This window comes from Carettochelys insculpta, chromosome 22 (genome assembly GCF_033958435.1).
Source record: "Carettochelys insculpta isolate YL-2023 chromosome 22, ASM3395843v1, whole genome shotgun sequence".
Lineage (NCBI taxonomy): Eukaryota > Metazoa > Chordata > Testudines > Carettochelyidae > Carettochelys > Carettochelys insculpta.
The window spans coordinates 10,991,037-11,015,256 of record NC_134158.1 but is presented as its reverse complement, the minus strand read 5'-3'; the positions used below and the strand labels follow the sequence as shown (position 1 = coordinate 11,015,256).

The window sequence follows — 24,220 nt, the reverse complement described above, 5'->3', positions numbered from 1 at the left end:
GAGTGGAAAGGGGGTTGGAGGGGAGCTGGAAGGGGGTAACGCTCAGCGCTGGGCTGGGCCGTGTGAGGTGACCAGGGTGGAGGGAAGGGGACGGGGCAGGACAGGAGGTGGCTGGGGCAGGGGTGTGAGTGGAAAGGGGTTGGAGGGGAGCTGGAAGGGGGTAACGCTCAGCGCTGGGCTGGGCCGTGTGAGGTGACCGGGGTGGAGGGAAGGGGACGGGGCAGGACAGGAGGGGGCTGGGGCAGGGGTGTGAGTGGAAAGGGGGTTGGAGAGGAGCTGGAAGGGGGTGACGCTCAGCGCTGGGCTGGGCCGTGTGAGGTGACTGGGGCGGAGGGAAGGGGACGGGGCAGGACGGGAGGGGGCTGGGGCAGGGGTGTGAGTGGAAAGGGGGTTGGAGGGGAGCTGGAAGGGGGTAACGCTCAGCGCTGGGCTGGGCCGTGTGAGGTGACTGGGGTGGAGGGAGGGGGACGGGGCAGGACAGGAGGGGGCTGGGGCAGGGGTGTGAGTGGAAAGGGGTTGAAGCGGAGCTGGAAGGGGGGTAACGCTCAGCGCTGGGGCGTAAGGGGCGAGTGGCCCCAAACCGGTCGCTGCAGGGGGAAGAGGCCCCAGCAGTGACGTGGCTCTGAGGACTGACGGGGGGGGGGGGGTGAGGGGCCTTTGTGGGGCCGACCAGGTACAAGGAAGTGGGTCTGTGCCCTGGAAGCTCCTCGCCCATTAACTCAGTTCGTTACCCTTGGGAGCGGCGCTGGGGGGCGGGGGGGTGGGGGAGGGGGGTTGGGAAGCCGCAGGGCGACCCCACCCCCCACCGGTTGCACCCCCTTAACCAGCTGGTGGGAGGGCAGGGGCGGGGTGGTGCCAGGGCTGGGGCCACCCTGGGGCTGTCCCCGTGTGCAGCGCCTGGCACTGGGGGGCGGGGGGGAGCAGCCCCCCCCCCAGGGAAACGGCGGTGAGTGTTTGTGCCCGGCTGGGGCCCCTCCCCCCGCTCCAGCTGCTGCGTCTCCTGCCCCTCCCCCTGGGCCCCACCGGCCCCGCCAGCTGAGCCCCTCCCCCTCCTCTGCTGCCCGGCCCCGCCCCCGCTGCGGCACACGGTGGTCCCCGGGGGGGGGGGGGGAGGGGGGTGTGATGGGGTTCAGGGGTCCCCCTGCACTGCACCCCGTCCGCTGGCAGGAGAGACTCTCACTCAGCAGGCACAACAGCAGGTTTATTAGGCAACAGATGTCCAGTTTCTCACAGAAGCAACAGCATAGCCGCCAGAGACAGTCCTTCCGACCTGTCCTGGGGGGAAGACCCCGAGGGGTGCCCCTCTGGGGTGTAGCTTCCCCCTCCTCAGGCTGGCTGCCTTCCAGCTCTCCCTTTTCCTCGCCTCTAACTGCCGCCCCCGATTCAAAACCCAGCTCAGCTCCTCCCTGCTCTTTGTTCAGGCAGAGGTGTTACCTGCCAGTTGTAGCCCCAGGGTCATCCTTAGCCACTGGGAGCTGCTGCTAGCCTCGGACATCCAGCCTGACTCACACATGCACCCCCCCCACTCCATCACATCTCTCCCCTCTTCCAGACCGCACTGAGCGGGGTCACTTAGCCAGTGACCTGGGGAAGTTCGGGGCCCTCCCTGCGTGACAGGGCATCGGCTATGGTGTTGTTGTTCCCCTTGACGTGGACCACCTCCATGTCGTAGTCCTGCAGGAGCAGACTCCACCGCAGGAGCTTGGCGTTGGCCCCTTTCATGTGATGCAGCCAGGTCAGGGGTGAGTGATCGGTGTACATGGTGAAACGCCGTCCAAACAGGTACGGCTGCAGCTTCCCCAGCGCCCACACCATGGCCAGACATTCCTTCTCTATGGCCGCGTAGCTCTGCTCCCGGGGCAGCAGCTTCTTACTCAGGTACACGATGGGGTGTTTCTCCCCTTTGTCAGTCACCTGCATTAGCACCGCCCCCAGCCCCACGTCCGAGGCATCGGTGAACACCAGGAAGGGCTTGTTGAAGTCTGGATTTGCCAGCACTGGGGCCCTGACCAGAGCCTCCTTCAGCGCGCAGAGGGCCTCTTGGCACTGCTTGGTCCAGACCACCTTGTCAGGCTTTCCCTTTTTACACAGCTCCGTGAGGGGGGCTGCGATGGAGCTAAAGTGGGGCACAAACCTCCGGTAGTACCCCGCCATCCCAATGAAGGCCTGGACCTGCTTCTTAGTCTGGGGTGTTGGCCAATCTCTGACAGCCTCCACTTTAGCTGGCTCTGGCTTTAAGCAGCCGCTGCCCACCTTGTGGCCCAGGTAGGTCACCTCAGCCATTCCCACCTTGCACTTCCCTGCCTTGATAGTCAGCCCGGCCTTCTGGAGTCGGTCCAGCACCTGCTTGAGTTGGGACACATGGTCCTCCCACGTCTGGCTGAAGATGCAAATGTCGTCCATGTAAGCCAGGGCAAAGCTCTCCATCCCTTTCAGTAGCTGGTCCACCAGACGCTGGAAGGTAGCGGGTGCCCCCTTGAGGCCGAAGGGAAGGACCAAGAACTCGTAGAGCCCCACAGGAGTGATGAAAGCCGACTTCAGCCGGGCCTCTTGGTCTAATGGCACTTGCCAGTACCCCTTGGTGAGGTCTATGGTGGTGAGGTAACGGGCTCCCCCCAGCTTGTCTAAAAGGTCATCAGGCCTGGGCATGGGGTAGGCGTCCGAGACAGTGATGGCGTTAAGCTTGCGATAGTCCACACAAAACCGAACAGACCCATCTTTTTTAGGGACTAACACCACGGGAGAGGCCCAGGGGCTGGACGAGGGTTGGATCACCCCCAGAGCCAGCATGTCTTCAACCTCCCGCTCTATGTCCTGAGCCGTCCTCCCTGTGGCTCTGAATGGCACACACTTGATAGGGGCGTGGGTGCCTGTCTCTATTCGGTGGACAGCCAGGTCAGTGTGTCCGGGTCTGTCCGAGAACAGCTGTTGATGCAAATGCAGCACCTCCTTGATCTCCGTCTGCTGGGCAGGGGTTAGCTGGTCTGAGAGGGGAATAGACTCCAGCAAGGAGCCGGCTCCAGTCCTTGTGAGTAAATCCACCAAGGGATCATCCCCCTGCCCCTCCCAGTGTCTGCACACGGCCAGCACCAAGTTCTGCCTGTCCCAGTAAGGTTTCATCATGTTCACATGATAGACCCGGTGGCTGTGGGCCCGGTTCGACAGTTCCACCACATAATTCACGTCATTTAGCTGTTTGACGACCTTGAAGGGCCCATCCCAGGCCGCTTGCAGCTTGTTCCGCCGCACAGGTATAAGGACCATCACTTGATCCCCGGTGGCATAGGCTCGGGCCCTGGCGTTACGGTCATACCAGACCTTTTGCTTCCTTTGGGCCATGGAGAGGTTCTCCCTGGCCAGGCCCATGAGCTCGGTGAGTTTTTCCCGGAAGGTCAGTACGTACTGTACCACTGACTCCCCTTCAGGAGAGGCCGTCCCCTCCCACTCTTCTCTGAGCAAGTCCAAGGGTCCCCGTACCCTCCTTCCATACAGCAGCTCAAACGGGGAGAACCCCGTGGATTCCTGGGGCACCTCCCTGTATGCAAACAGCAGGTGGGGTAAGTACTTGTCCCAGTCATGGGGGTATTGATTCATGAAGGTTCTCAGCATCTGCTTCAGAGTCCCATTGAACCTCTCCACCAGCCCATTGGTCTGCGGGTGGTAGGCTGTGGCCCAGGTGTGCCGGACCCCACACTTGTCCCACAAGCTTTGCAGTAGGGCCGACATGAAGTTGGACCCCTGATCTGTGAGGACCTCCTTGGGGAACCCCACTCTGCTGAAAATGGACAGCAGTGCATCAGCCACGGTGTCAGCGTCGATAGAGGTCAAGGCCACTGCTTCTGGGTATCGCGTGGCAAAATCTACCACTACCAAAATATATTTCTTCCCCGAACGCGTTGCCTTGCTGAAGGGGCCCACTATGTCTATAGCCACTTTCTGGAAAGGCTCCTCTATGATGGGCAGTGGCCTCAAGGCAGCTTTCCCCTTGTCCCGGCTCTTCCCCACCCTCTGGCAGGGATCGCAGGACAGGCAATACAGACGGACAGCTGCAAAGATCCCTGGCCAGAAAAAGTTCTGTAACAACCTTCTCCTGGTGCGGTGGATCCCCTGGTGTCCTGCGAGCGGGACATCATGGGCTAGGTACAGCAGCCTGCGCCGGTACTTTTGGGGAACCACCAGTTGCCTCTGGACCTTCCATGGCTCCGCTTTGCGTCTGGGAGCCCATTCCCGGTACAGGAATCCCTTTTCCCACAGGAATCTCTCCCTGCAGCCCTCCCCCAGCTGTGGAGCTGGGCTGAGACTGGCCAGTTCCCTCAGCTTCTGCAAGGAGGGGTCTCTCTGCTGCTCTGCCTGGAATTCTTCCGCTCGGGCAGGAGCGGATGCTACTTCCCCATCCCTGCCTGGCTCCAGCATCCCTGGCCTGTGAGATCTGGTTTTTGGGGGCCCCCTTTCTCTCAGGGTTGGCCCCTGTGGCTTTGGCTGGGCCTGTACCCCTGAATCTGGGGAGCGCACCCCTCGTTTTCTTTGGCTACGGGTCAGGACCAGGGCACGAGGGCGTTCACCTTGCCAGTTCTCCAGGTCAGCGCCCATCAGTACATCTGCCGGCAAATGGCTGTGCACGCCCACTTCCTTGGGGCCTTCCTTCTTCCCCCATTTCAGGTGCACCCTCGCCATGGGCACCTTGAAAGGGGTCCCATCAATTCCTGTTATCGTCAGGTGGGAATCGGGTATCATGCAGCCCGGTGCCACCACCCCGGGTCGGGCCAGCGTCACGTCAGCGCCTGTGTCCCAGAACCCCGTGACCTTTTTCCCGTCTACCTCGAGGTGTTTGAGACACTTGCTCCACAGAGGCAGTGCCGCCCCCACTCTGTAAACTGGCCTCTGAGCATTTGGTCCCCCTGAGGAGCTGGTCTGTGGGTCGGATTCGGCCCAAGCCGAGTGCCCATTGTCAGCACCACCCGCCTTGGCCGCCAGCCCCTCTGACTTCTGGGACCCCACCCAGTTGACTCCATGACCCCCCGGCCTGCTCAACCTGTCTGGGAGCCTGGGGCACTGGGCTGCTCTATGCCCCTTTCGCCCACAGCGGTAACAGCCTGGGTCTTGTTGTGTCCCTCGGGCCGGCTGCTCTGTCCGGGTTCTGTTTGGCTCTCTGGGGGGTGGGTGGCTGGCCCCTCTTTCCTGGGCTTGCCCAAGAGGTGGTCCCCTCTGTCGTACAGTTAGGGACCGGTCTCTCTGAGATTCTCGGTTTCTCCAGGACTCCCTCTCCCTCCGGGACTCCCTCTCTCTCCGAGACTCCCTCTCTTTGTGGGGCTCACTTTCAAACCTGGCCCGACTGTTTGTGAAGTCATCTGCCAGTTTCCCTGCATCATGCGAGTCCCCTGGCTTCCGGTCCACGAGCCACACCCTCAGGTCAGGTGCGCACATCTCGTAGAATCGCTCCACCACCGCCAGCTCGATCAGGTCCTCTACGGACTGGACTCCCATTCCGAATGCCCACTTCTGGTAGTATTGCTTCAGGCGGGCAGTTGTATCTACGTGGGTTTCCTCTGGCCTCTTCTGCGCCTCCTGGAACTTCTTCTTGTACATCTCCGGAGTCAGCCCGAACTTATGCAGCAGGGCCTGTTTGAACCGTTCATAGTCCCCAGGCTGCAGCCCCACGAGCTGGCTGAGCACCGCTGCGCCCTTCCGGCCCAGCAAGGGGGTGAGGTGCCGGAGCCGCTCATCTGGGGGAACCTCATGCAACTCACAGGCTCGCTCGAAGGCGGTAAGGAACTCGTCCATGTCCCCTGGGTCCTGACACTGGGCCAGCACACGCGTCTCCAAGTGACTGGCCACCCCGAGCCGTCTGGCCCTCTCCCCGCTTACCGCAGCTGGGGCCTCTTGGCGTCTCGCCTCTGCCATGGTTCGCTCATGCTCCCGCTCTCGCTCTCTCTCCTCACGCTCTCGCTCTCTCTCCTTCCGTTCTCGTTCTTTCTCCTCCCGCTGTGTCTCTTGTAGCTGGCGCTCGTGCTCACGCTCTCTTTCTCGTTCCTGGCGCTCGTGCTCACGCTCTCTTTCTCGTTCCTGGTGCTCCAGTTCCTTTAATTTCACCTCGAGTTCCAGCCGTTGCAGCTCTGCGGTGGGGGACTCTGCCCGCGATGGACCACCGCTAGCTGAGCGCGACCTGGCGGGCACCGCGTCTGTCTGACGGCGTCGAGCCCCCGCTCCTGTCGGAGAATCCGAAATGCTTCCCGAGGCTGACCGGCCACTTTCTGCCGGGACAGGCTCTGCCCCCCCGGATCGGTCATTCTCTTCCAGCTGTGCAATCAGCTGGGCCTTGGTCGCCTTCCCCACGGTCAGGCCCCTCTCTCTGCACAGCCCCGCTAGCTCTGCCTTCAGGAGTCGGGTATAATCCATCTCCCCGCTATTTCCCGGGGTATCCACTCACCAGCAGCAGCTGCAGGAATGGCTCTGTTCTCCCTCTGACTCTTGTGAGACTCCTTCCTTCTCTGGTGCTCAGTCAGCCACTGCTGGGAGCTCATCCGTGGGTGCAGTGCATCCCACTTCTGACACCAGTGTGATGGGGTTCAGGGGTCCCCCTGCACTGCACCCCGTCCGCTGGCAGGAGAGACTCTCACTCAGCAGGCACAACAGCAGGTTTATTAGGCAACAGATGTCCAGTTTCTCACAGAAGCAACAGCATAGCCGCCAGAGACAGTCCTTCCAACCTGTCCTGGGGGGAAGACCCCGAGGGGTGTCCCTCTGGGGTGTAGCTTTCCCCCTCCTCAGGCTGGCTGCCTTCCAGCTCTCCCTTTTCCTCGCCTCTAACTGCCGCCCCCGATTCAAAACCCAGCTCAGCTCCTCCCTGCTCTTTGTTCAGGCAGAGGTGTTATCTGCCAGTTGTAGCCCTAGGGTCATCCTTAGCCACTGGGAGCTGCTGCTTGCCTCGGACATCCAGCCTGACTCACACATGCACCCCCCCCACTCCATCACATCTCTCTGCTGCCCGGCCCCGCCCCCGCTGCGGCACACGGTGGTCCCCGGGGGGGGGGGGGGGGAGGGGGGTCCCGGCCGGGGTCTGACCCCCCCTTTGTCCCCTCCCCCCCCCAGGCTCGCACTCGCTGCGCTACTTCTACACGGGGGTGTCGGCGCCCGGCCCGGGGGTGCCCGGGTTCATCTCGGTGGGCTACGTGGACGGGCAGCTCTTCGATCACTACGACAGCGAGCGGCGCAGGATGGAGCCCCGCACGGACTGGGCGCGGGAGAGGCTGGACGCGCAGTACTGGGAGCGAGAGACGCAGACGCTGCAGCAGGGTGCGGAGCCCTCGTTCCGAGCGGGCCTGGAGACGCTGCGCGGCCGCTACAACCAGAGCGCCGGTGAGTGCGGCGGGGGGGGGGGGGGGGCAGGATCCTGGGCGGGGGCTCGCTGTGAGCGGGGGGGGGGGGGACCTGCACCCGGGGGCGCCCGCTGCAAGGGGGGAGGGGCTGTGCGTGGGGGAGGGGACAGGTGCCTTGCGGGGGGCGGGGCTGGGTGCGAATGCCGGGGGGGGGTGTCTGTGAGTGGGGGGAGGGGACAGCCAGTCGCGGGGCTCTTGCTGTGATTGGGGGGGGGGGCTGTGCGTGGGGGGGGGGGGAGAGGCACTCCGGGGACAGGCTGTCCGTGGGGCGGGGGAGAAGGGAGAGGTACTCCGGGGGGTGGGGCTCGGTGTGAGCAGGGGGGCTGTGAGTGGGGGGGAGGGGAAAGGCACTCCAGGGGGGTCAGTAAGGGGGGGGTGTGTGCATGGGGGGGGGGACAGGGGAGAGGCACTCTGGGGGGCTCAGTGTGTGTGGTGGGGGGCGTGACAGCAGAGGCACTCGGCGGGGGAGGGGGGGAGGACGGTGTGAGCAGAGGGGCCTGTGTGGTGGGGAGGGGAGAGGCACTCGGGGGGGGGGGGGGGTCTGTGCGTAGGGGAGGGGACAGGTGCCTCAGGGGGGCGGGGCTGGGTGCGAATGCCGGGGGGGGGGGAGTGTCTGTGTGAGTGGGGGGAGGGGACAGCCAGCCGCGGGGCTCTTGCTGTGATGGGGGGGGGAGGGGACGGGAGAGGCACTCCAGGGGGTGGGGCTCGGTGTGAGCAGGGGGGCTGTGAGTGGGGGGGAGGGGAGAGGCACTCCGGGGGGGTCAGTGGGGGGGGGGACACGGGAGAGGCACTCTGGGGGGGACTGGGTGTGACCGGGAGGCTGTGTGTGTGGCCAGGGGGAGGGGAGAGGCTCTCTGGGGGGCTCAGTGTGTGTGTGTGGGGGGGGGGGGGTGTGACAGCAGAGGCACTTGGGGGGAGGACGGTGTGAGCAGAGGGGCCTGTGTGGTGGGGAGGGGAGAGGCACTCGGGCGGGGGGGCTCGGTGTAAGTGGGGGAGGGGATAGGCACTCTGGGGGGCTTGGTGGGAGCAGGGGGCTCAGTGGGTAGGGAGGGGAGAGGCACTCGGGGGGGGGGGGGTCTGTGCGTGGGGAGGAGGGGAGATGCACTCCAGAAGGGGTTCAGTGCAAGCGGGGGGGGGGGGAAGGGAGGGAGGGGCACTCCAGGGGGGCTGTGCATGGGGGGGAGGGGTCAGGCACCCCGGCAGGGGCACACTGGTGTGAGTGGGGGGCTATGATGGGAGGAAAGGACAGGCATCCCGGGGGGCTTGATGGGGAGGGCTCTTTATGGGGGAGGTGCCCCCATGCCCCTCGGACCCCCCGTCCCGTGGGTGGGCTCATTCCCAGCAGAGCCTGGCAGGCGGGAAGGCCGAATGGGCCCCTTGGACCCGGTTGTCCCGGTTCCCCCGACCCAGGACCCCGCGCTGATGGGCTCGTCTCCCTGCTGGGACTGTCAGACCTGCAGTGCAGGGGGACTGGGGGCCAGGCTGAGCCTCTCGGCTCCATTCGCAGCCCCAGTGATGGGGGACCCCGGTATCGGCACCTGCTAACGGGCGTGGGGACAGTGGGGGGCTGGGCTGGGAGCCAGTGTCCTGAACTGCAAACCCTGCGAGTGACGGGAACCCTGCAAGCCAGGGGCTGCCCCAGCCCCCCAGTGCCCCCACCTGTGTCCCCAGAGCTCAGGAGTGAGCCCCGCACCCCGAGTTCGGCTCCTGCCCTAGGAGCTCAGTGGGACTGATGACAGCAGAGCTGGGGGGGAGCTGGGCCAGATCAGACCAGCACCCCTGGGTACACCAGGGCTGGGGCAGCGCCCCTGCCCCCATGGGAGAGCTCGATTTTCTCCCCCGGCCCTGGCTGGGTGGGTGCCGCGAGCAGCTGGATAATGGGGTTCAGGGGAAGGGGGTTCTGCTGTGTGTTATTTGCCCTGGCGTGAGCCGTTGGGGGCCGTGTCCGGGCTGGTCTCCTGAGGTCCTGCCCTTCGGTGGTGTAACGGCGGCTGCAGCTGCTGCTGCTGATCCGCGTTCCCCTCCCTCGGGGGGTGCTGAGCCCCTGACCCCCTGCAGTGCACCAGCCTGGGGGGTGCTGGGCCCACACAGGCCCCCTCGATCTCACTGCCGTGCTGAACGTCCGGCTCGGTGTGCGCAGCCCGGGGCTGACCCTCACGCCGGACTGGGGGGCCTCAGGGACACCCCAGTGTCTCCTCTCCCTCCCAGGGACCTTCTCATAGCCCTCCCCTCCCCTCCCCTGCTGGCCCCCCGGGTGTAAGGCCCCAGTCCCGGCCCGGGGGGGTCGGCCGGCAGGCGGCTCATTGCGGTGCGTTGGACAGGCCCACGCCGGTGTAGCGTTTGCACCCGAACAGCGCGTGCCATGGGGTCGGCTCTGCCCCCGGTGCCATGTGCCCATCGCACCGGTGTGAGGTGCCCGCCCCGCCCCCCCCCCACTTGGTCCCTGCTCACCCAGACGGCCATGGGACGTCTCTGCTGCTGCGGCCGGTCCGTCGGCTGGTTCCTGCGGTGTGGCCGGGTGCTGGGCTGTAGTCCCCAGTGGTGAGTGCTCGGCCCCTCTCCTGGCTGGCGGGGGCCTGTCCCTGACGCCGTTTCAGTTCTAGCTTTGCCGGGCAGAAGCTGGAGTCCCCCCTGGAGTTCTCCCCCACCCCATCGGCCGCCGTTGGGTGGGGCGCAACGCGGCTGGGTCGGGGTGAAGTAACTGGGTTTCTCCTAACGAACGCGGACAGGATTTAATACGCGCGGGAAGGCAGGACTCCCTCACGATAACGGCTGGTCGCTAGCGTGGCCCTTCCCTGACACCGGCACCAGGAGGAGGAAAACTGTCCCAGGCCTGTGTGATGGGGGTCAGGGACTGGACACCGGGATGTTGGGAACAGGCGTGTGGCTGTTCTCTGGCCCTGCGGACACTCGGTGACGGACTCCAGGCCCTGCTCCTCCTGTGGCAGCTCCGTGCCAGCGAGAGATTCTCTGGCCCCGGGGACACTCGGTGACGGGCTCCAGGCCCTGCTCCTCCTGTGGCAGCTCCGTGCCAGCGAGCGACCCCCGCGTGAGCTGCCGGAGGTGCTTTGGGGGCAGTACGTGGGAAGGGTCACTCTCCGATTGCCAGGAATTCAGACCTGCACCCAGCAGGACCGGCCAGCGACACCGACCCGCCTGGTGGAGGCAGCAGTGGCACCGGGGTCGGAGCGTCGGTCGGACGTGGCCCCAAATCCCTCTGCTTGGGGGCAGGGCGCCTCCCGCCTTGGGGGTCACGGCACCGCCCCCCCCAGCACCCAGACAGGAGCCGTTCCCGCACTGACGGGCCAGGCTAGGAGACCGGAGCAGCGCGAGGCCCATGCCCGGCTGCCCTCCCTGCCCCGCTGGCCCCGTGTACCCACCGGGTGCCACGCCCGCTCCAACAGGCAGCTGTCCTGCACCAGGCTCTGGGTGGTGCCCCCACCCTGGAGGGGCACTTGGCACCCAGGGACCTGCTCACACTGCCGGCACCAGGCCCTGGGCGCCCAGCACGCAGCACCACGGGGGGCTAAGAGCCTCCCCCAGCCGTAGAACAGCACCGCGGCTGTTCTCTTGGGGACCCCTCTGAGCACTTGGCCCGGGGCTTCCCCACGGGAGCGGCGCAGGGGGGTCGGTGCCACCCTGGTCCCCTCGGAGCCGGGCGAGGGCCGTTACTCTGCGCCGGCTGACAGGGCCGGGGTGTGCAGGGCAGTGGTGCCCCAAGGGCCTGGCCCTCTCCGGAGCCCGGGGGGTTTCCTGGGTCAGCACCAGCTCGAAGGGCTTTCTCTGAGGCCGTCAGAGGTCAGAGCTGCTCCGGTACCACCCCGGAGTCCCCAGCACCGAGCTGTGGCCCTGCCCAGGTACCCGCCGGTGAGGCGCTGCTGGTTCCCGTCCCTCCCTGGGGTGAGCGCCGACCCCACCGGGGCTGGGGGAGGCCGGGGGATTTGGTGCGGGGGTCCAGGCGGAGGCGGCAGCGGCAGACACGGCTCTGGCTGCCGGGTACCTGGGTGAGAGCCGGCCTGGGAGCTGTTCCCCTGCGCGTGGCGGCCCCGGAGCCCACGCGGAGCCCAGCCCCTCGTCCGCGGGTGGGACTGGCGCGGGAGCGCTCGTACCCGCCCAGGGCTGCGAGGCCTGTTTTCCCGCACGCGCCCGGTCCCACTGGCGGCAGCCGCCAGCGCGCTCCACTGGGGCCCACGCCCAAGGTCGGCCTTGTCCGGGCGGGCACCTCCCTGGCACAGGGATCCCAGCTCCACCCAGCAAACCCCCCAGCCTGGCTGCTCGCTGTGGCGGCAGTGCCTGGGCAGCGGTGCAGGAATGGCTGGAGCTGCGTCCCCAGGACGCCCGGCTGGTCTCTGTCCCCCAGGGCAGGAGGTGAGAGAGCGGCCTGGGCCTCCCTGGGGCAGCCGCTCTGCTCTGGCTCCCACCAGCAGCTGGGTGGCCACGGCTGGCCCCTGGGAGCTCCCAGTCCCAAGGTGTGGGATTTCCATGGGAAGAGCAACCGCTGACCCAGGCCCGTCTCTGGGGGCCCCCCCGTCGGAGCTGGAGGTTTTCCCGCGCCCGGCTCTGGGGGCCCCCCCTGTCGGAGCAGGGGTTCCATTCCTGTCAGGTGGAACCCCTGGGGAGGTTCTGCTCCCACTGAGGGGAGTGGGGCTCCGTCCCTGTTACTTCCCGATCTCCAGAGCCGGCGGGGGGGGGGGTCCCCAGCCAATCCCACACCTGGGTAACCTCCAGCCCTCGCTCCGAGTTCCCCCACTCTCGGCCTCCGTCCCGTTGCTGGGCTGGGCTCTGGTGTGCTGCCCGCGGCCCGGCAGGCGTCTCCACCCCTTGGCTCTCTAAGACGTGCCGCACTCCAGGCCCATCACCAGCGGGGGCCCTGCCTTTGGCGTGTCGCCCGAGAGCCCCACGCCCGGGCAGCCCTCGTGGCCTTTCTGAGAGGCTGCGCTTTCCCGTGCCTGGGCAGAGTCAGTCCGGCGGTGGGTGGAGCCCGACAGCCACATGGGACCGGGCCGCTCCCAGGCTGGGGACAGACAGACACACGTCACCGCTTACCCCTGTGCCCAGAGTGGAGGTCGCTGGGGCAGTTCTTGCCATGGGGCAGGGCAAGGCCCTGTCTCTGGGGCACCATTTCTGTGTGGCCCCCCCATAACCGCCCTGCAGACCCCACCACGACAGGCTGGTCCGCTGGAGACCTGGACCTCCCCAGGCCGGGCTGGCCGCCATACGGCTCCTTCCGGGCATTGTGTGAGTGGGGTCACAGCTGCCGTCTCCTGGCCTTGACCCCCTACATGTCTGCTCAGTGAAGCCGCAGTGTGGGGCTGGGAGTCCCCGGGACTCCAGGTCTCCCGGTGCTTTCACTGTGTACCGGTGCGTGAGAGGTCAGCCTGCCAGGCCTTCTCGGCACACGCCGTGACCAGGACAGCACCACGGCCGTGTGGCACAGCGCCCGGCAGGGTGCAGCTGGGGGCTCTTCATCCGGGGATTCCCCATCGCATGTTCGATTGTCCTCGAAGTGTCTTCTCCAGCTGGGCACAGAACCGCTGGCAGCCCCACTCCGCCGGCCCTTCTCCACCCCTGCGAGTGGCTCCTTTGCCCAGACGTGGCCAAGGGCCCCGCTGCAGGGGGATTTCCACCCGCAGAGCTGTCCGCCACCTGCCCCAGCAGGACGAGCCAGCAGCTCTGCTCCCTGGGGGCTCACAGCCCCTCGTGTACAGACGCCTCCTGCTACCAGGCCCAGCTCACCTGCTCTACGCCGTCCCCCGCTCCATTGGTGCGTGAGGTGGGACCGAGGGCCGAGCTCGGCTCATCCCCATAGCCCCAGTGAGGCCCCGGGAGCGCTGGAACGAGCTCGTACGGCTTCTGGTGGAGGCCCCCGGCCGCCTCTGCTGCACTCGGACCTGGTCACTCTGGGCCCCGGCCGGCTGCTCTGTCCGAGCCCGAGCCCCTGCACCTGGAGTCTGCAGCTAAACCCTGCGAGCCAGGGTTGCCCAGAGCACGTCCATGGAGTCCTGCAGGGCAGCAGGAAACCCCCCTCGGGGCCACTGGGCAAAGCGGAAACGGTTCCCCATGGGCTCTTCCCAGCGCGACGTTCCACCCACGCCGCACGTCCCTGACACAGCGAGGCCGGGTCCCTCCTCAGCCCGGGTCCCCGCGGGGCCGTCTCCGGCGCCTCTCCAGAGCCAGGCAAGAGCCGGGTTTTCTCACACGATGTGGCAGCTCGTCCCTCGGGGGCCTGGAGCAGGTGCTCCCGCAGGCAAAGGAACCCGTCTGCCCTGCACCTCGTCCCCTCAGACGGGCCCAGGCCTAGCAGGGTGCTGGCTGCCAGCCCTCGCTTGTCAGCAATCCCAGCCCTGACCGGAGCCACCCTGTGTGATCGTTAAACACCGAGTCCAGCTGCTCCCGCAGCCGAAGCGAGCCCCGATTCCCCGAGCCAACGCCTGTCTCCGGCCCGTCACCCAGAGCCGCTTGTGGACGAGGAAGAACCGTGCTGCTCTCGCTGGCCGTCCGACGGGCACTGGCCTTGTCCTTGCAGAGGACTGAACCGCTCACCCCAGCTTTTCACAGCGAGAGCGGGAGGGGCTCCCCAGTCCCACCCCGAGGGGTTTGTCTGGGGTCACGTCGGTGCCCAGGTGTGTTAGGCCCAGGGGGTGCGGGGGGTCCCTATTGGCTGCACATAACTGCTTGATTCACGCAGCTGCCGGAGAGGGCTGAGACACGGCTCGGGTCCCTGTCCAGGGTACCGGCAGAGCGGCTGCCTGGCATCGGTGCCGGCTCTGCCGAGCGCTGTCACGGCACTGCTGGCCGGAGCCACTGGGCGCTTTGGCTGTGCTGTGCTGCCGTCGGCCTGTCCTTGGACTCTGCCCGTGTCCGAGGTGCGGCTGGGAGTCGCCTCCCTCGGCGTGGCCACGCGCAGGCCGCCGAAGGAGAAGGCCGGTCGCTGAGCTGAGCTGTGCCGGTCCCTTCCGACTTCCACCCCCGCTGCTCAGGGAGGAGGAGCTGAGGGGTGCGGCTTGGCAGGGCGGGGCACGTAGTGCTGGGGGTACTCGGCTCTGGGGCACCAGCACTGATCCCAGCAGCGTCGCTCGGGGGTGTGCAGAAGTGTTACGGAAGGGGTTAGTGCGGGCCCAGCTCTGTCCCCCGAGTTTCTCTGCTCCCCGCACCAGGGCAGGAGGGGGACAATGTGCTGGTGTCCCCTCCCCAGCCCCGGGTGGCGGGGGGCGTAGAATGACCCACAGCTCATTGGGGGAGCCAGGAGCACAGACTGATCCAGGACCTCCTTCCAGCTGGGGTCGCGCCCCCCCCACCCCCCAGGCTTCAGCCCCAGTTGGCTGCCCTTCCGCCAGAGGCCGGGCAGTGGGGAAGGGCGGCCAGTCAGAGAGGTTCCCGTGGGGGGCAGAGCCCATCACCAGCTAGCAGCACCGAGTTCCCGCAGCGGCCCCCCCCCCCCCAAGCTCCTGGCCAGCTGCCAGCCATGGAGTGGGGCCACCCCCATGGGGCACACTTGGGGGACGTCAGCCAGCTTGGCCGAGGGCGGCCTGCGGCTTCATCCCCATTGACGGCAGTGGGGGACAAGCGCGTGCGTTTGCAGCCAGGGTCTGGGCGACGGGGCCATTTTCTAAACCAAAGAGCTCCCCAGGCGTCCCCCTGAATCACCAGGGCTGCGATGCTGGCGGGGTTTCCCCGTGGGGCGGAGGGGGGAGCAGCAGCCTCCTCCCTGCAGGGCAGCGGTGGGGGTGAAGTGTGGGGAGCCCGGTTGCTGCTGTGGGCCGGAGGGGAGGGAGCTGGCGCTGCCTCACACCACCGACAGGGCCGTGCCCGGCTGCAAGGGTGCGAGAGCCCCGTCCTGCTGCTGCCGTGGGCGTGGGGTCAGCACCGCCCAGCTGGCCCGGAGGGCAGGGGGGACTAGCAAACTGGTGGGGCTGTGACGGGTTCCGGCTTTACCTGCCCCCCTTGGGGCGGGGGCTATGTTCAGTTGCTGGGGTGGGTGGGGGTCGACGTGCTGCTCACGCGAGGGGCAGCCGGGGTGGGTGGGAGATCACCGGGTGCTGGGAAAGGAGCCGTGGAGGTGGCCGAGCAGGAGAGGAGACGCCCTGACTCCTTGTATGGGGCCGGGAAACTCCTCGTGTGAGACAGGGGGAAGTTGTGTGTCTGGGCATGGCGGGAGCAGCAGCCCTGTGGCTGGGGGGTTGGCAGTAGGGGTGGGGAGGGGAGGGGCAGGTGCTGGAGCCGCTGGGTGGGCCCTAGAGCCAGAGCAGGGGTGTGCGTGGGCCGCAGCCTCTGTGAGCTCCTGCACCCGTGGGGGTTGTGGCTGGTGGGTGCCCCTGGGGCAGGGCTGGGTTTGCCATGTGCAAGGGACAGCGGTGCCGGCGGGGGGTGGGGGGCAGGGCCCCTTCCACGGCACCAGCTGGGGCAGCGCCTGCGGTTCTGGGAACCGCCAGGGCAGTCGGGTGTGGTGCCAGGGGGGCAGCTGGGGTGGAGCGGGGGGGGGCTGGGCAGACAGCAGCTGCTGCTGCTCCGGGGGTCCGGCCCTGACTCACTCCCCCTCCCCCCCCCCCGGGTCTGTGTTTCAGGGCTGCACACCCTGCAGCTCATGTACGGCTGTGACATCCAGGCCGATGGGCGCAAAGGGGGATTTTACCAGTTCGGCTACGATGGGGGAGATTTCATCAGCTTCGATAAGAGGACGAAGTCCTGGACGGCAGCAGCCAACCAGGCTGAGATCACCAAAAGGAAGTGGGATGCAGACACGGCTTTCGGTGACAGTCGGAAGCAGTACCTGGAGCAGACATGCATCGAGTGGCTGGAGAAGTACCTGGCGTACGGGAGGGAGACGCTGCAGCAGAAAAGTGAGGGAGGGGGTCGTACCCCCGGGGGTGGTCTGGGGGAAACATTGACTGGGCCACCCCCCTCACGCCCCCCCATCCCTCAGGCCTCGCTACAGGCGGGGAGTGGCTCTGCCACGCGGCTGCAGGAGACGGGCCGTGGTCCCAGCCTCCCCCCGTTCAGCCCCAGCAGCGAAGCCCGTGCGGGTCTCTGACGTTGTCTGTCCCGGCCCCAGGGCGAAGGAAGGGCAGGATCCCCCCAGCACTCTGCAGCCTGGGCCGTGACCGCAGGGGAGCCGCTGGCCCCAGCTCCTCCTGTGCTCTGGGCGCATTGTCCCCCGGCACGCGGGGGAGGGAGCAGGGACTGGGGGTTCACACACGGCTGGAAATGGAAGGGGCTGTTGGTCGCTGAGGTGTGAAGCTGCTGTGCTGGTTGGTGCCCAGGTCTGGTCCGTCACTGGAGACGCCCGTTCCCCCACCCCACCCCCTCGGCTCCCTCCCAGCACCACAGTTCCCGCTATTGCTCCTGTCCCCCTCCCAGAGCGCCCCTCCGCACAGGTGAGCGCCAGGCCAGCAGCCGGAGGCCTCACCACCCTCTCCTGCCGCGCCCACGGCTTCTACCCCCGGGACGTGGCCGTGGTGTGGCTGAAGAACGGGGTGGCCAGGCCCCAGGAGACGCTGCGCAGTGGGGTGGTCCCCAGCGGGGACAGGACCTACCAGACCTTGGCCACCATCGAGGTGGACCCCAGCAGCGATGACGAGTACACCTGCTGTGTGGAGCACTCCAGCCTGGCGGAGGACCTGCGTGTGCCCTGGGGTAAGGGCGGGGGGTCCCCAATGGGGCAGGGGGGTTGGGGGGACAGAGACAGAGCACGAATGGGGAGGGGCGGCTGAGGCCTGGGATGGAGAAGGGGGATACGGGGGGGCACCGAAGGGGAGTGGGTGAGTAGCCCCATAGTGGGGTGAGGGGTTTAGGGCTCCCCTGCTCACGGCCCTGTTCCCGTTTCAGCGCCCAAGTCCAACGTGCTGCTGATCGTGGGTGTCGTTATCGGGGTTCTCGTGCTGGTCGCCGCCGTCGCTGGAGCCGTTTTCTTCCTCCGTAAGTGCCGGGGTCTGTGCCCCCCAGGCCGTGGTGACGTGCCCACCCCCCTAGCGCCTGGGCTGGGAGATCGCAGGCTGGGCCCCCGCACACCCCGGCTTCGCAGCCATGTGACTGCCCTGCCCTGCCCTGCCTGGCTGTGGGGCCAAGGGGAAGCTCACAGGGCCCCCAAGCCACGGGGGGTGAGGGAGCAGCTCTAACTTGGCATGGGGGGATCATGGTACCCAGTGTTGCAGGGCCCAGCGTGGGGAGCCACAGGCAGCCCCCCAGGTTAGCGGCTGCTGCTGTGGGTTGAGTGCAGGGTGGGCTGACTCCGAAACTGCCCAGTCCCCTGGGGCCTCCCTCAACGCTTGTACGCCTTGGCCAAGGGGCAGGGGCTTCAGATATTGTCCCAAGCCCCTGAGCTGCACCAGACCCAGGCCAGGGACACGGCTTGTACCAAGCCCAGCCCTGGGGCAGTTCTGGGCTCTGGGCGGGCGGGTTCCCCCGTTCCTGGGCCCTGCGCTGACTGGGGCAGTTCTGGGCTCTGGGCGGGCGGGTTCCCCTGTTCCTGCGCTGACTGGGGCAGTTCTGGGCTCTGGGCGGGCGGGTTCCCCCGTTCCTGCGCTGACTGGGGCAGTTCTGGGCTCTGGGCGGGCGGGTTCCCCCGTTCCTGGGCCCTGCGCTGACTGGGGCAGTTCTGGGCTCTGGGCGGGCGGGTTCCCCCGTTCCTGGGCCCTGCGCTGACTGGGGCAGTTCTGGGCTCTGGGCGGGCGGGTTCCCCCGTTCCTGCGCTGACTGGGGCAGTTCTGGGCTCCGGGCGGGCGGGTTCCCCCGTTCCTGCGCTGACTGGGGCAGTTCTGGGCTCCGGGCGGGCGGGTTCCCCCGTTCCTGCGCTGACTGGGGCAGTTCTGGGCTCCGGGCGGGCGGGTTCCCCCGTTCCTGCGCTGACTGGGGCAGTTCTGGGCTCTGGGCGGGCGGGTTCCCCCGTTCCTGGGCCCTGCGCTGACTGGGGCAGTTCTGGGATCTGGGCGGGCGGGTTCCCCCGTTCCTGCACTGACTGGGGCAGTTCTGGGCTCTGGGCGGGCGGGTTCCCCTGTTCCTGCGCTGACTGGGGCAGTTCTGGGCTCTGGGCGGGCGGGTTCCCCCGTTCCTGGGCCCTGCGCTGACTGGGGCAGTTCTGGGCTCTGGGCGGGCGGGTTCCCCCGTTCCTGGGCCCTGCGCTGACTGGGGCAGTTCTGGGCGGGCGGGTTCCCCCGTTCCTGGGCCCTGCGCTGACTGGGGCAGTTCTGGGCTCTGGGCGGGCGGGTTCCCCTGTTCCTGGGCCCTGCGCTGACTGGGGCAGTTCCTGCCTCCGGAGCCGCCGTGCTCACGCCCTCTGTCTTGTCTCTGCAGGCAGTAAGAAAAGCGGCTACAAAGCGGCTGTAGGTGAGTGTCTGTCTGCTATTTACAGCAGCCTGGGGCCAGTACTCAGCACACCCCCTACCAGCCCCCTTCCCCATGGCCCCATGTCCCCGTGGGACTGGCCAGAGACAGGCCTGGGAAGTGAGACCGACCCCCTGGCGGTGCCCAGCCCGGCTGGTGCGCTGCGTAGGTGCCCATCACCGTGGGCTCTGGGCACAGCGCCGTCCCCTGGCTCAGTCACTGGGGTGGGGCCGCGTGTTCCCAGTGCGGGGCGGGGAGCTGGGGGACCTGCATTCTGCGAGACACTGACCTGGCCTCCTTCTCCCCACAGCTAACGAGGGCTCTGACAGCTCCGGTAGGTGATGGGCGGGGGCCCTGGGGTGCTGCTGTCCTGAGGTCTGGGGTTAACACACCGAGGGCCGGTCCGGGGTGGGTGACCTGCTGTTTGGGGGACACGGAGGGCTCGGCTGTGGGGGGAGTTGAGCAGCAGAGTTCAGGTACTCAGCCCCGGCCCTGCTGGGTTATCTCCCGGGTGAGGCTGGCTTGGAAGGAGCCCAGGGGGGGTTAGAGTCAATGGAGCGTCGGGGCCCAGCTCCCTCGGGCTGCTGGGCCATTCCCAGCCTGCGGCCTGGGTCTGGCCCATCGCCGCCTGCTGCCGCTGGGGGTGGGCTGGGGGCTGGCGGGACGGGGGGAGGTCAGATCCCCAGTGCCCTCGGGCTCCGGAGTCACCCAGCGAGGGGGCAGCACAGGGACCTTGGCCCCGGGGAGCTGGTACCACCCCTGGTTCCGGTGGGGTCCCCGCATTGCCCGTCCCCTGGGGGAAGTGCAGCCGCAGGGCTGGGGCAGCGTCGCGCCCGTGGGGGGCAGGGAAGTGGTGCAGGAGGGGCCGGGCGGGGTCAGGGCCGGTCTGTGCCAGAGCCACTCACCCCCCGTCTTCTCCCTCGCAGGAAGCAAGCAGGGCTCTGACACCTGCATCAAGGGTGAGTGACGGGAGCCCAGACGGGGATTCAGTGGGGGAGAGACCCCCACCCTGCCCCCTGACCTGCCCTCCCTGGGGAGCCCTGCCCCCATCTCACTGCCATCGCCCCAGGCCGGGGGTGGGTCTGCACCTCCCCTCTGCAGGGAGCGGCCTGGCCGCTGGGGCTCCGGTGGGGCGGGTGGGTGACTGGTGCTGCCCTGGCCCCTGGGAGCTCACTGGGTATAGGGACCGGCTTTACAGGCCACTCAGCGTGGGGCAGCCCCCAGTCAGAGCTTCACCCCCAGCGCCGGATGAGCCCATTCGCCATGGCTGGCGCTGCCGCTCTGCCCCCTAAGCCCGGCTCTGCCTGTCCCATTTCCGCAGCGTGAGGGAGCCCGTCGCCCGCAGCCTGCCGAGGGGCCCAGCCGCCGGGGAGAGAGGGAGCGGATCGGCGCCCGGGAACGCAGCAGAGCCTCAGCGCCTCCCACAGCCGGCTCGGCCCCTCGGCCGCGAGCGTTCCCAAGCCGAGCGCCCGGCTGAGACGATAACTCACTGGGCTGGGGGGGGCGGGTGGGTCACTGGGGGTCCGATCGCTACAGACCTGCTTGGCTCTGAAAAAATCAACCCTGAAATCTCTGCAGGCCTCGCTTACGTAGGAAAATCGCCCAGGGTTGGTGGACCTGTTAGCGTAGCCGGCTGCGGGGCGCTCCCCGCGCCACTTGCTGCAACTGAACGGGCCCGGCTGGCTCTGCTCTTTGCCTGATTACGATACTCAGATTCTGTTCTTTTTGCTGCTGGTGCTTTCTCTGCAATGAGCTGAATCCTGCTGGCCGGTCACCGGTCACACCAGCGCCAGGCCCAGTCTAAATGGGGGCTGGCACCGGGGTAGCTATAACGACCTGGATTTGAACTGTGGGTGACATCGCCGTGTGGACACCTGGTCCCATGTGAGCAGCGGCTTTTTCATTTAAATTACCAAGTGACGTAAGCGACAACAAAACCGACGTCCGCTGCTGGCGTCGGTGTCCTGTCACTGCCTCGGTGCCGGTCTCCGTAGGAGCACCCTGAGCTGGCCCTGGTTCTGCTCCCGGGGGGTGATCTTCTGTGAGATGGATGTTAATTTTTTTGCTTAAGATTTTAAAATTGTTTTTAGAGGCAAACACTGTAAATACCTGTGCAATTTCCTGGGACACAATAAAGGAGTTGGGTTTTACTCTCCCCTCATCCTGCGTGGGGCTGCCTGTGCTGGGCAGGGGCACGGGGTACCCTGGGGGGGAGCATGGGGCCTGGCAGGAAGGGCGGGGGGCTGAACACAGGCTGGGGTGTGTGACGGGCCGAGTACTGGGCTGAGACGAGCCTGGCAGAATGCAGAGATGAGGGAGGGAGCAGGAGATTTACCCAGGAGGGAGGGTTTGTGATGGGGTTCTGGGGTCCCCCAAGCTCTGCACCCTGTCCACAGGCAGGAGAGTCTCTCACTCAGCAGGAGAACAGCGGGTTTATTAGCCGACAGGACACAGCATCCTATAGAGGAGTCAGTACAGCAGGCAGAGACAGCCAGTCCAATTCATGTTGGGGAGAGGAGGCCCCGAGGGGCCCCCAGAGCCGGGGCCTGGCCCCCTCCTTTGTCTCTCTCTCCCTCAGCCCAGATTCACTGCTCCCAACTCCCAGTTCCAATTCAAACCCCTCAGGCTCCACCTCCTCCTTTGTCTGCAGTACAAAGGTGTTACCTGGTCGTCAGGGTTACCGTCAGCAGGAGCCTCACACCCTCTGTGAGCCCCACACACACACACACAGGTATCCCCCACTTCATCACATCTCTCCCCCCTTCCAGACCGACCTGAGCGGGGTCACTCAACTGGTGACCTGGGGAAGTTCGGGGCCCTCCCCTTGTGACAGGGCATCGGCTGCACCCTCAGTGCTCCCCTTGATGTGCACCACCTCCATGTCATAATCCTGCTGGGGGAGGCTCCAAGTCAGGACCTTGGTCTTGGCCCTTTTCATGTGATGCAGCCGGGCAAGTCCCTTTAGTTCCCTTGGGTTGGTCGGTCTCCCTGCTTTGGCCCCGGTCTGTCAGCCACGTTCTTAAGTCGGGCAGGCAGAGCCCATACAGATGCTGCAGCACCAACAGATCGAACAGGTCTTTTGTGGTCTGGGTCCTGCCCCATCTGACCACCAGCCCATACAGCTGCTCCAGCCAATGTCTGGAATTCAGTTAGTCCAGTGACGGAAGGTACAAATGCTTCCACCCTTGGCATTTAGCCAGACCACCACAATGGCTGTGTGCCTCAGTTTCCCCTTCCATGCCACACAATAGGTTTGGAATGTTCCTTCTCATGTCAGAGGTTGCAAGACTGGATTCAGAGACACACCTGGAATGCTCTTTCCTAGTGGTTCCTTCTCCAGCCACCCCAGGCTGGTGAATCTTCCTCAGACAATGGGCTAGTTTCCTCATTGGCACCTTTTCCAAACGCAGGCTCTGCTCTCTCCCCAGGCGCTGCTGCTGCTGTTCTACACAGACAGGCAATGGGAGACACTCTCTCCTTTGTCCCAGCCCCCCGGCTGGTCTCCACACACACACAGAAGGTGAAGCAGCTTCTCTCACAGACAACTTGCCATTCCGAGTGGATCAGCTGTTTTCCTGCACAGACACACAGGCACCTTCCTCGGCCCAGGCCTGGAAAACTCTTCGCAGGTCTGTCTTGGCCACTAGTAGATGATGGGTTGGAATCGCTCCTTCCCTCCTTGAGCTGTGGCAGGCCACTCGGTTCAGAGCTCCAGGCAGTGTGGGGTTCCCTGCCCCGATCCGGGCTCACCTCTGCAGGATTCTCCTTAACCCTCAGCTCTGCCACTGCACATCCACGCTGCCTTGTCCAGCTGCTTTAATCTCGATTCTGTTTCCAGGTGCTGCCACTTCACAGCGGAGTTGCTCAGCGTGGTTGCAGGCTCTCAGGCTGATGCCCTCTGCACCCCACGATTCCTGGAAGAATCCCTTCAGTGTGCCAGGCTCCTTGCGGGTCACAAGCTGCCCGGGGTTAGGCCGTAGGCCCCTCTGGGACCAACTCTAACAGACTCCCAGCGGAACCCCTTCTTCAGTGTGACACCCGCTCTCAGGGACCATGAGCACACTGTCTTGGGAAGGACTCATTCAGAGTCAGCCTCCTCAGGGGTCACTTGTTCCTGGCGGTTGGGCTCTCGGCCCCTCCACCTTCTGGGACCGACTCCAACAGATTCCCAGGAGTAACCCCTCCTCGGGTGTGACACCCCCTCTCGAGGACCACGACCGCAGTTGCTTGGGTTCGGCCGCAGGCCCCTCCGCCTTGGGAACTGCACCTCACTGCCCTTCAGCACACCTGGGTCTCGCTGGGCCCACTTCTTCCAGAGCCCCGGTCACTTACTGCTGGATGCTCCATCCTCGGGGTGCGGAACATCCCACTCCTGACACCAGTGTGATGGGGTTCTGGGGTCCCCCAAGCTCTGCACCCTGTCCGCAGGCAGGAGAGTCTCTCACTCAGCAGGAAAACAGCAGGTTTATTAGCCGACAGGACACAGCATCGTACAGAGGAGTCAGTACAGCAGGCAGAGACAGCCAGTCCCATCCATGTTGGGGAGAGGAGGCCCTGAGGGGCCCCCAGAGCCGGGGCCTGGCCCCCTCCTTTGTCTCTCTCTCCCAGCCCAGACTCACTGCTCCCAACTCCCAGTTCCAATTCAAACCCCTCAGGCTCCACCTCCTCCTTTGTCTGCAGTACAAAGGTGTTACCTGGTCATCAAGGTTACCCTCAGCAGGAGCCCCACACCCTCTGTGAGCCACACACACACACACACACACAGGTATCCCCCACTCCATCACAACGGCACAACACCCCGGCTGGGACCAGGTGCTGACACTGCAATGGGGGTAGCTGGGGTGGGGGCTCAGAGAGCCTTGGTGGGGTGTAGGAGGCGTGGGACTTGGTGAGTTTCCCTGGGAGCCGCCCCAGGGCTACGCTCGGCTGTATTTTACTAAATGCCACTGTTTGGGGGGGCGGGGGGGGGGGTGCCGGTGTCCCACAGCGCGGGAGGCCAGGGCAGAGCAGGGCTGGGGGTCTGGCTGCAGTCACGGCTCCACGCACCAGAGTCCATCAGCTCGGCACCCTGGGGCAGCCAGGGCTGGGCTCGGCCGCTGACTCACAGGCCAGGGCAGCACAGACCTGGTTCTGGTTAGCGCGAGGGGACTTGGGACTGCTGGGTCCTGTCCCAGCTCTGGGAGGGGCATGGGGGCTGGTGGGCCAGAGCAGGGGGAGGGGTGGTGCCAGCTGCCACATCCATGGGACAGGTCCCGGCAGACCACCGCTAGCTGAGCGCGACCTGGCGGGCACCGCGTCTGTCTGACGGCGTCGAGCCCCTGCTCCTGTCGGAGAGTCCGAAACGCTTCCCGAGGCTGACCGGCCACTTTCTGCCGGGACAGGCTCTGCCCCCCCGGATCGGTCATTCTCTTCCAGCTGTGCCATCAGCTGGGCCTTGGTCGCCTTCCCCACGGTCAGGCCCCTCTCTCTGCACAGCCCCGCTAGCTCTGCCTTCAGGAGTCGGGTATAATCCATCTCCCCGCTAT

General features: G+C 66.3%; 1 protein-coding gene across 1 annotated transcript in view; it reads left to right on the top strand.

The window, feature by feature from the left end:
- LOC142025133 (class I histocompatibility antigen, F10 alpha chain-like) overlaps positions 1-20,856 on the top strand; it is a 30,581-nt gene extending 9,725 nt beyond the window's left edge. The window contains exons 2-9 of the mRNA XM_075017669.1: positions 7,090-7,356; positions 15,941-16,216; positions 16,734-17,009; positions 17,202-17,291; positions 18,666-18,698; positions 19,006-19,029; positions 19,622-19,654; positions 20,017-20,856. Coding sequence (XP_074873770.1) covers positions 7,090-7,356; positions 15,941-16,216; positions 16,734-17,009; positions 17,202-17,291; positions 18,666-18,698; positions 19,006-19,029; positions 19,622-19,654; positions 20,017-20,021 — 1,004 coding nt within the window. The 3' untranslated portion in view covers positions 20,022-20,856. The remainder of the gene's footprint in view (positions 1-7,089; positions 7,357-15,940; positions 16,217-16,733; positions 17,010-17,201; positions 17,292-18,665; positions 18,699-19,005; positions 19,030-19,621; positions 19,655-20,016) is intronic.
- The last annotated feature ends 3,364 nt before the right edge of the window (positions 20,857-24,220 follow it).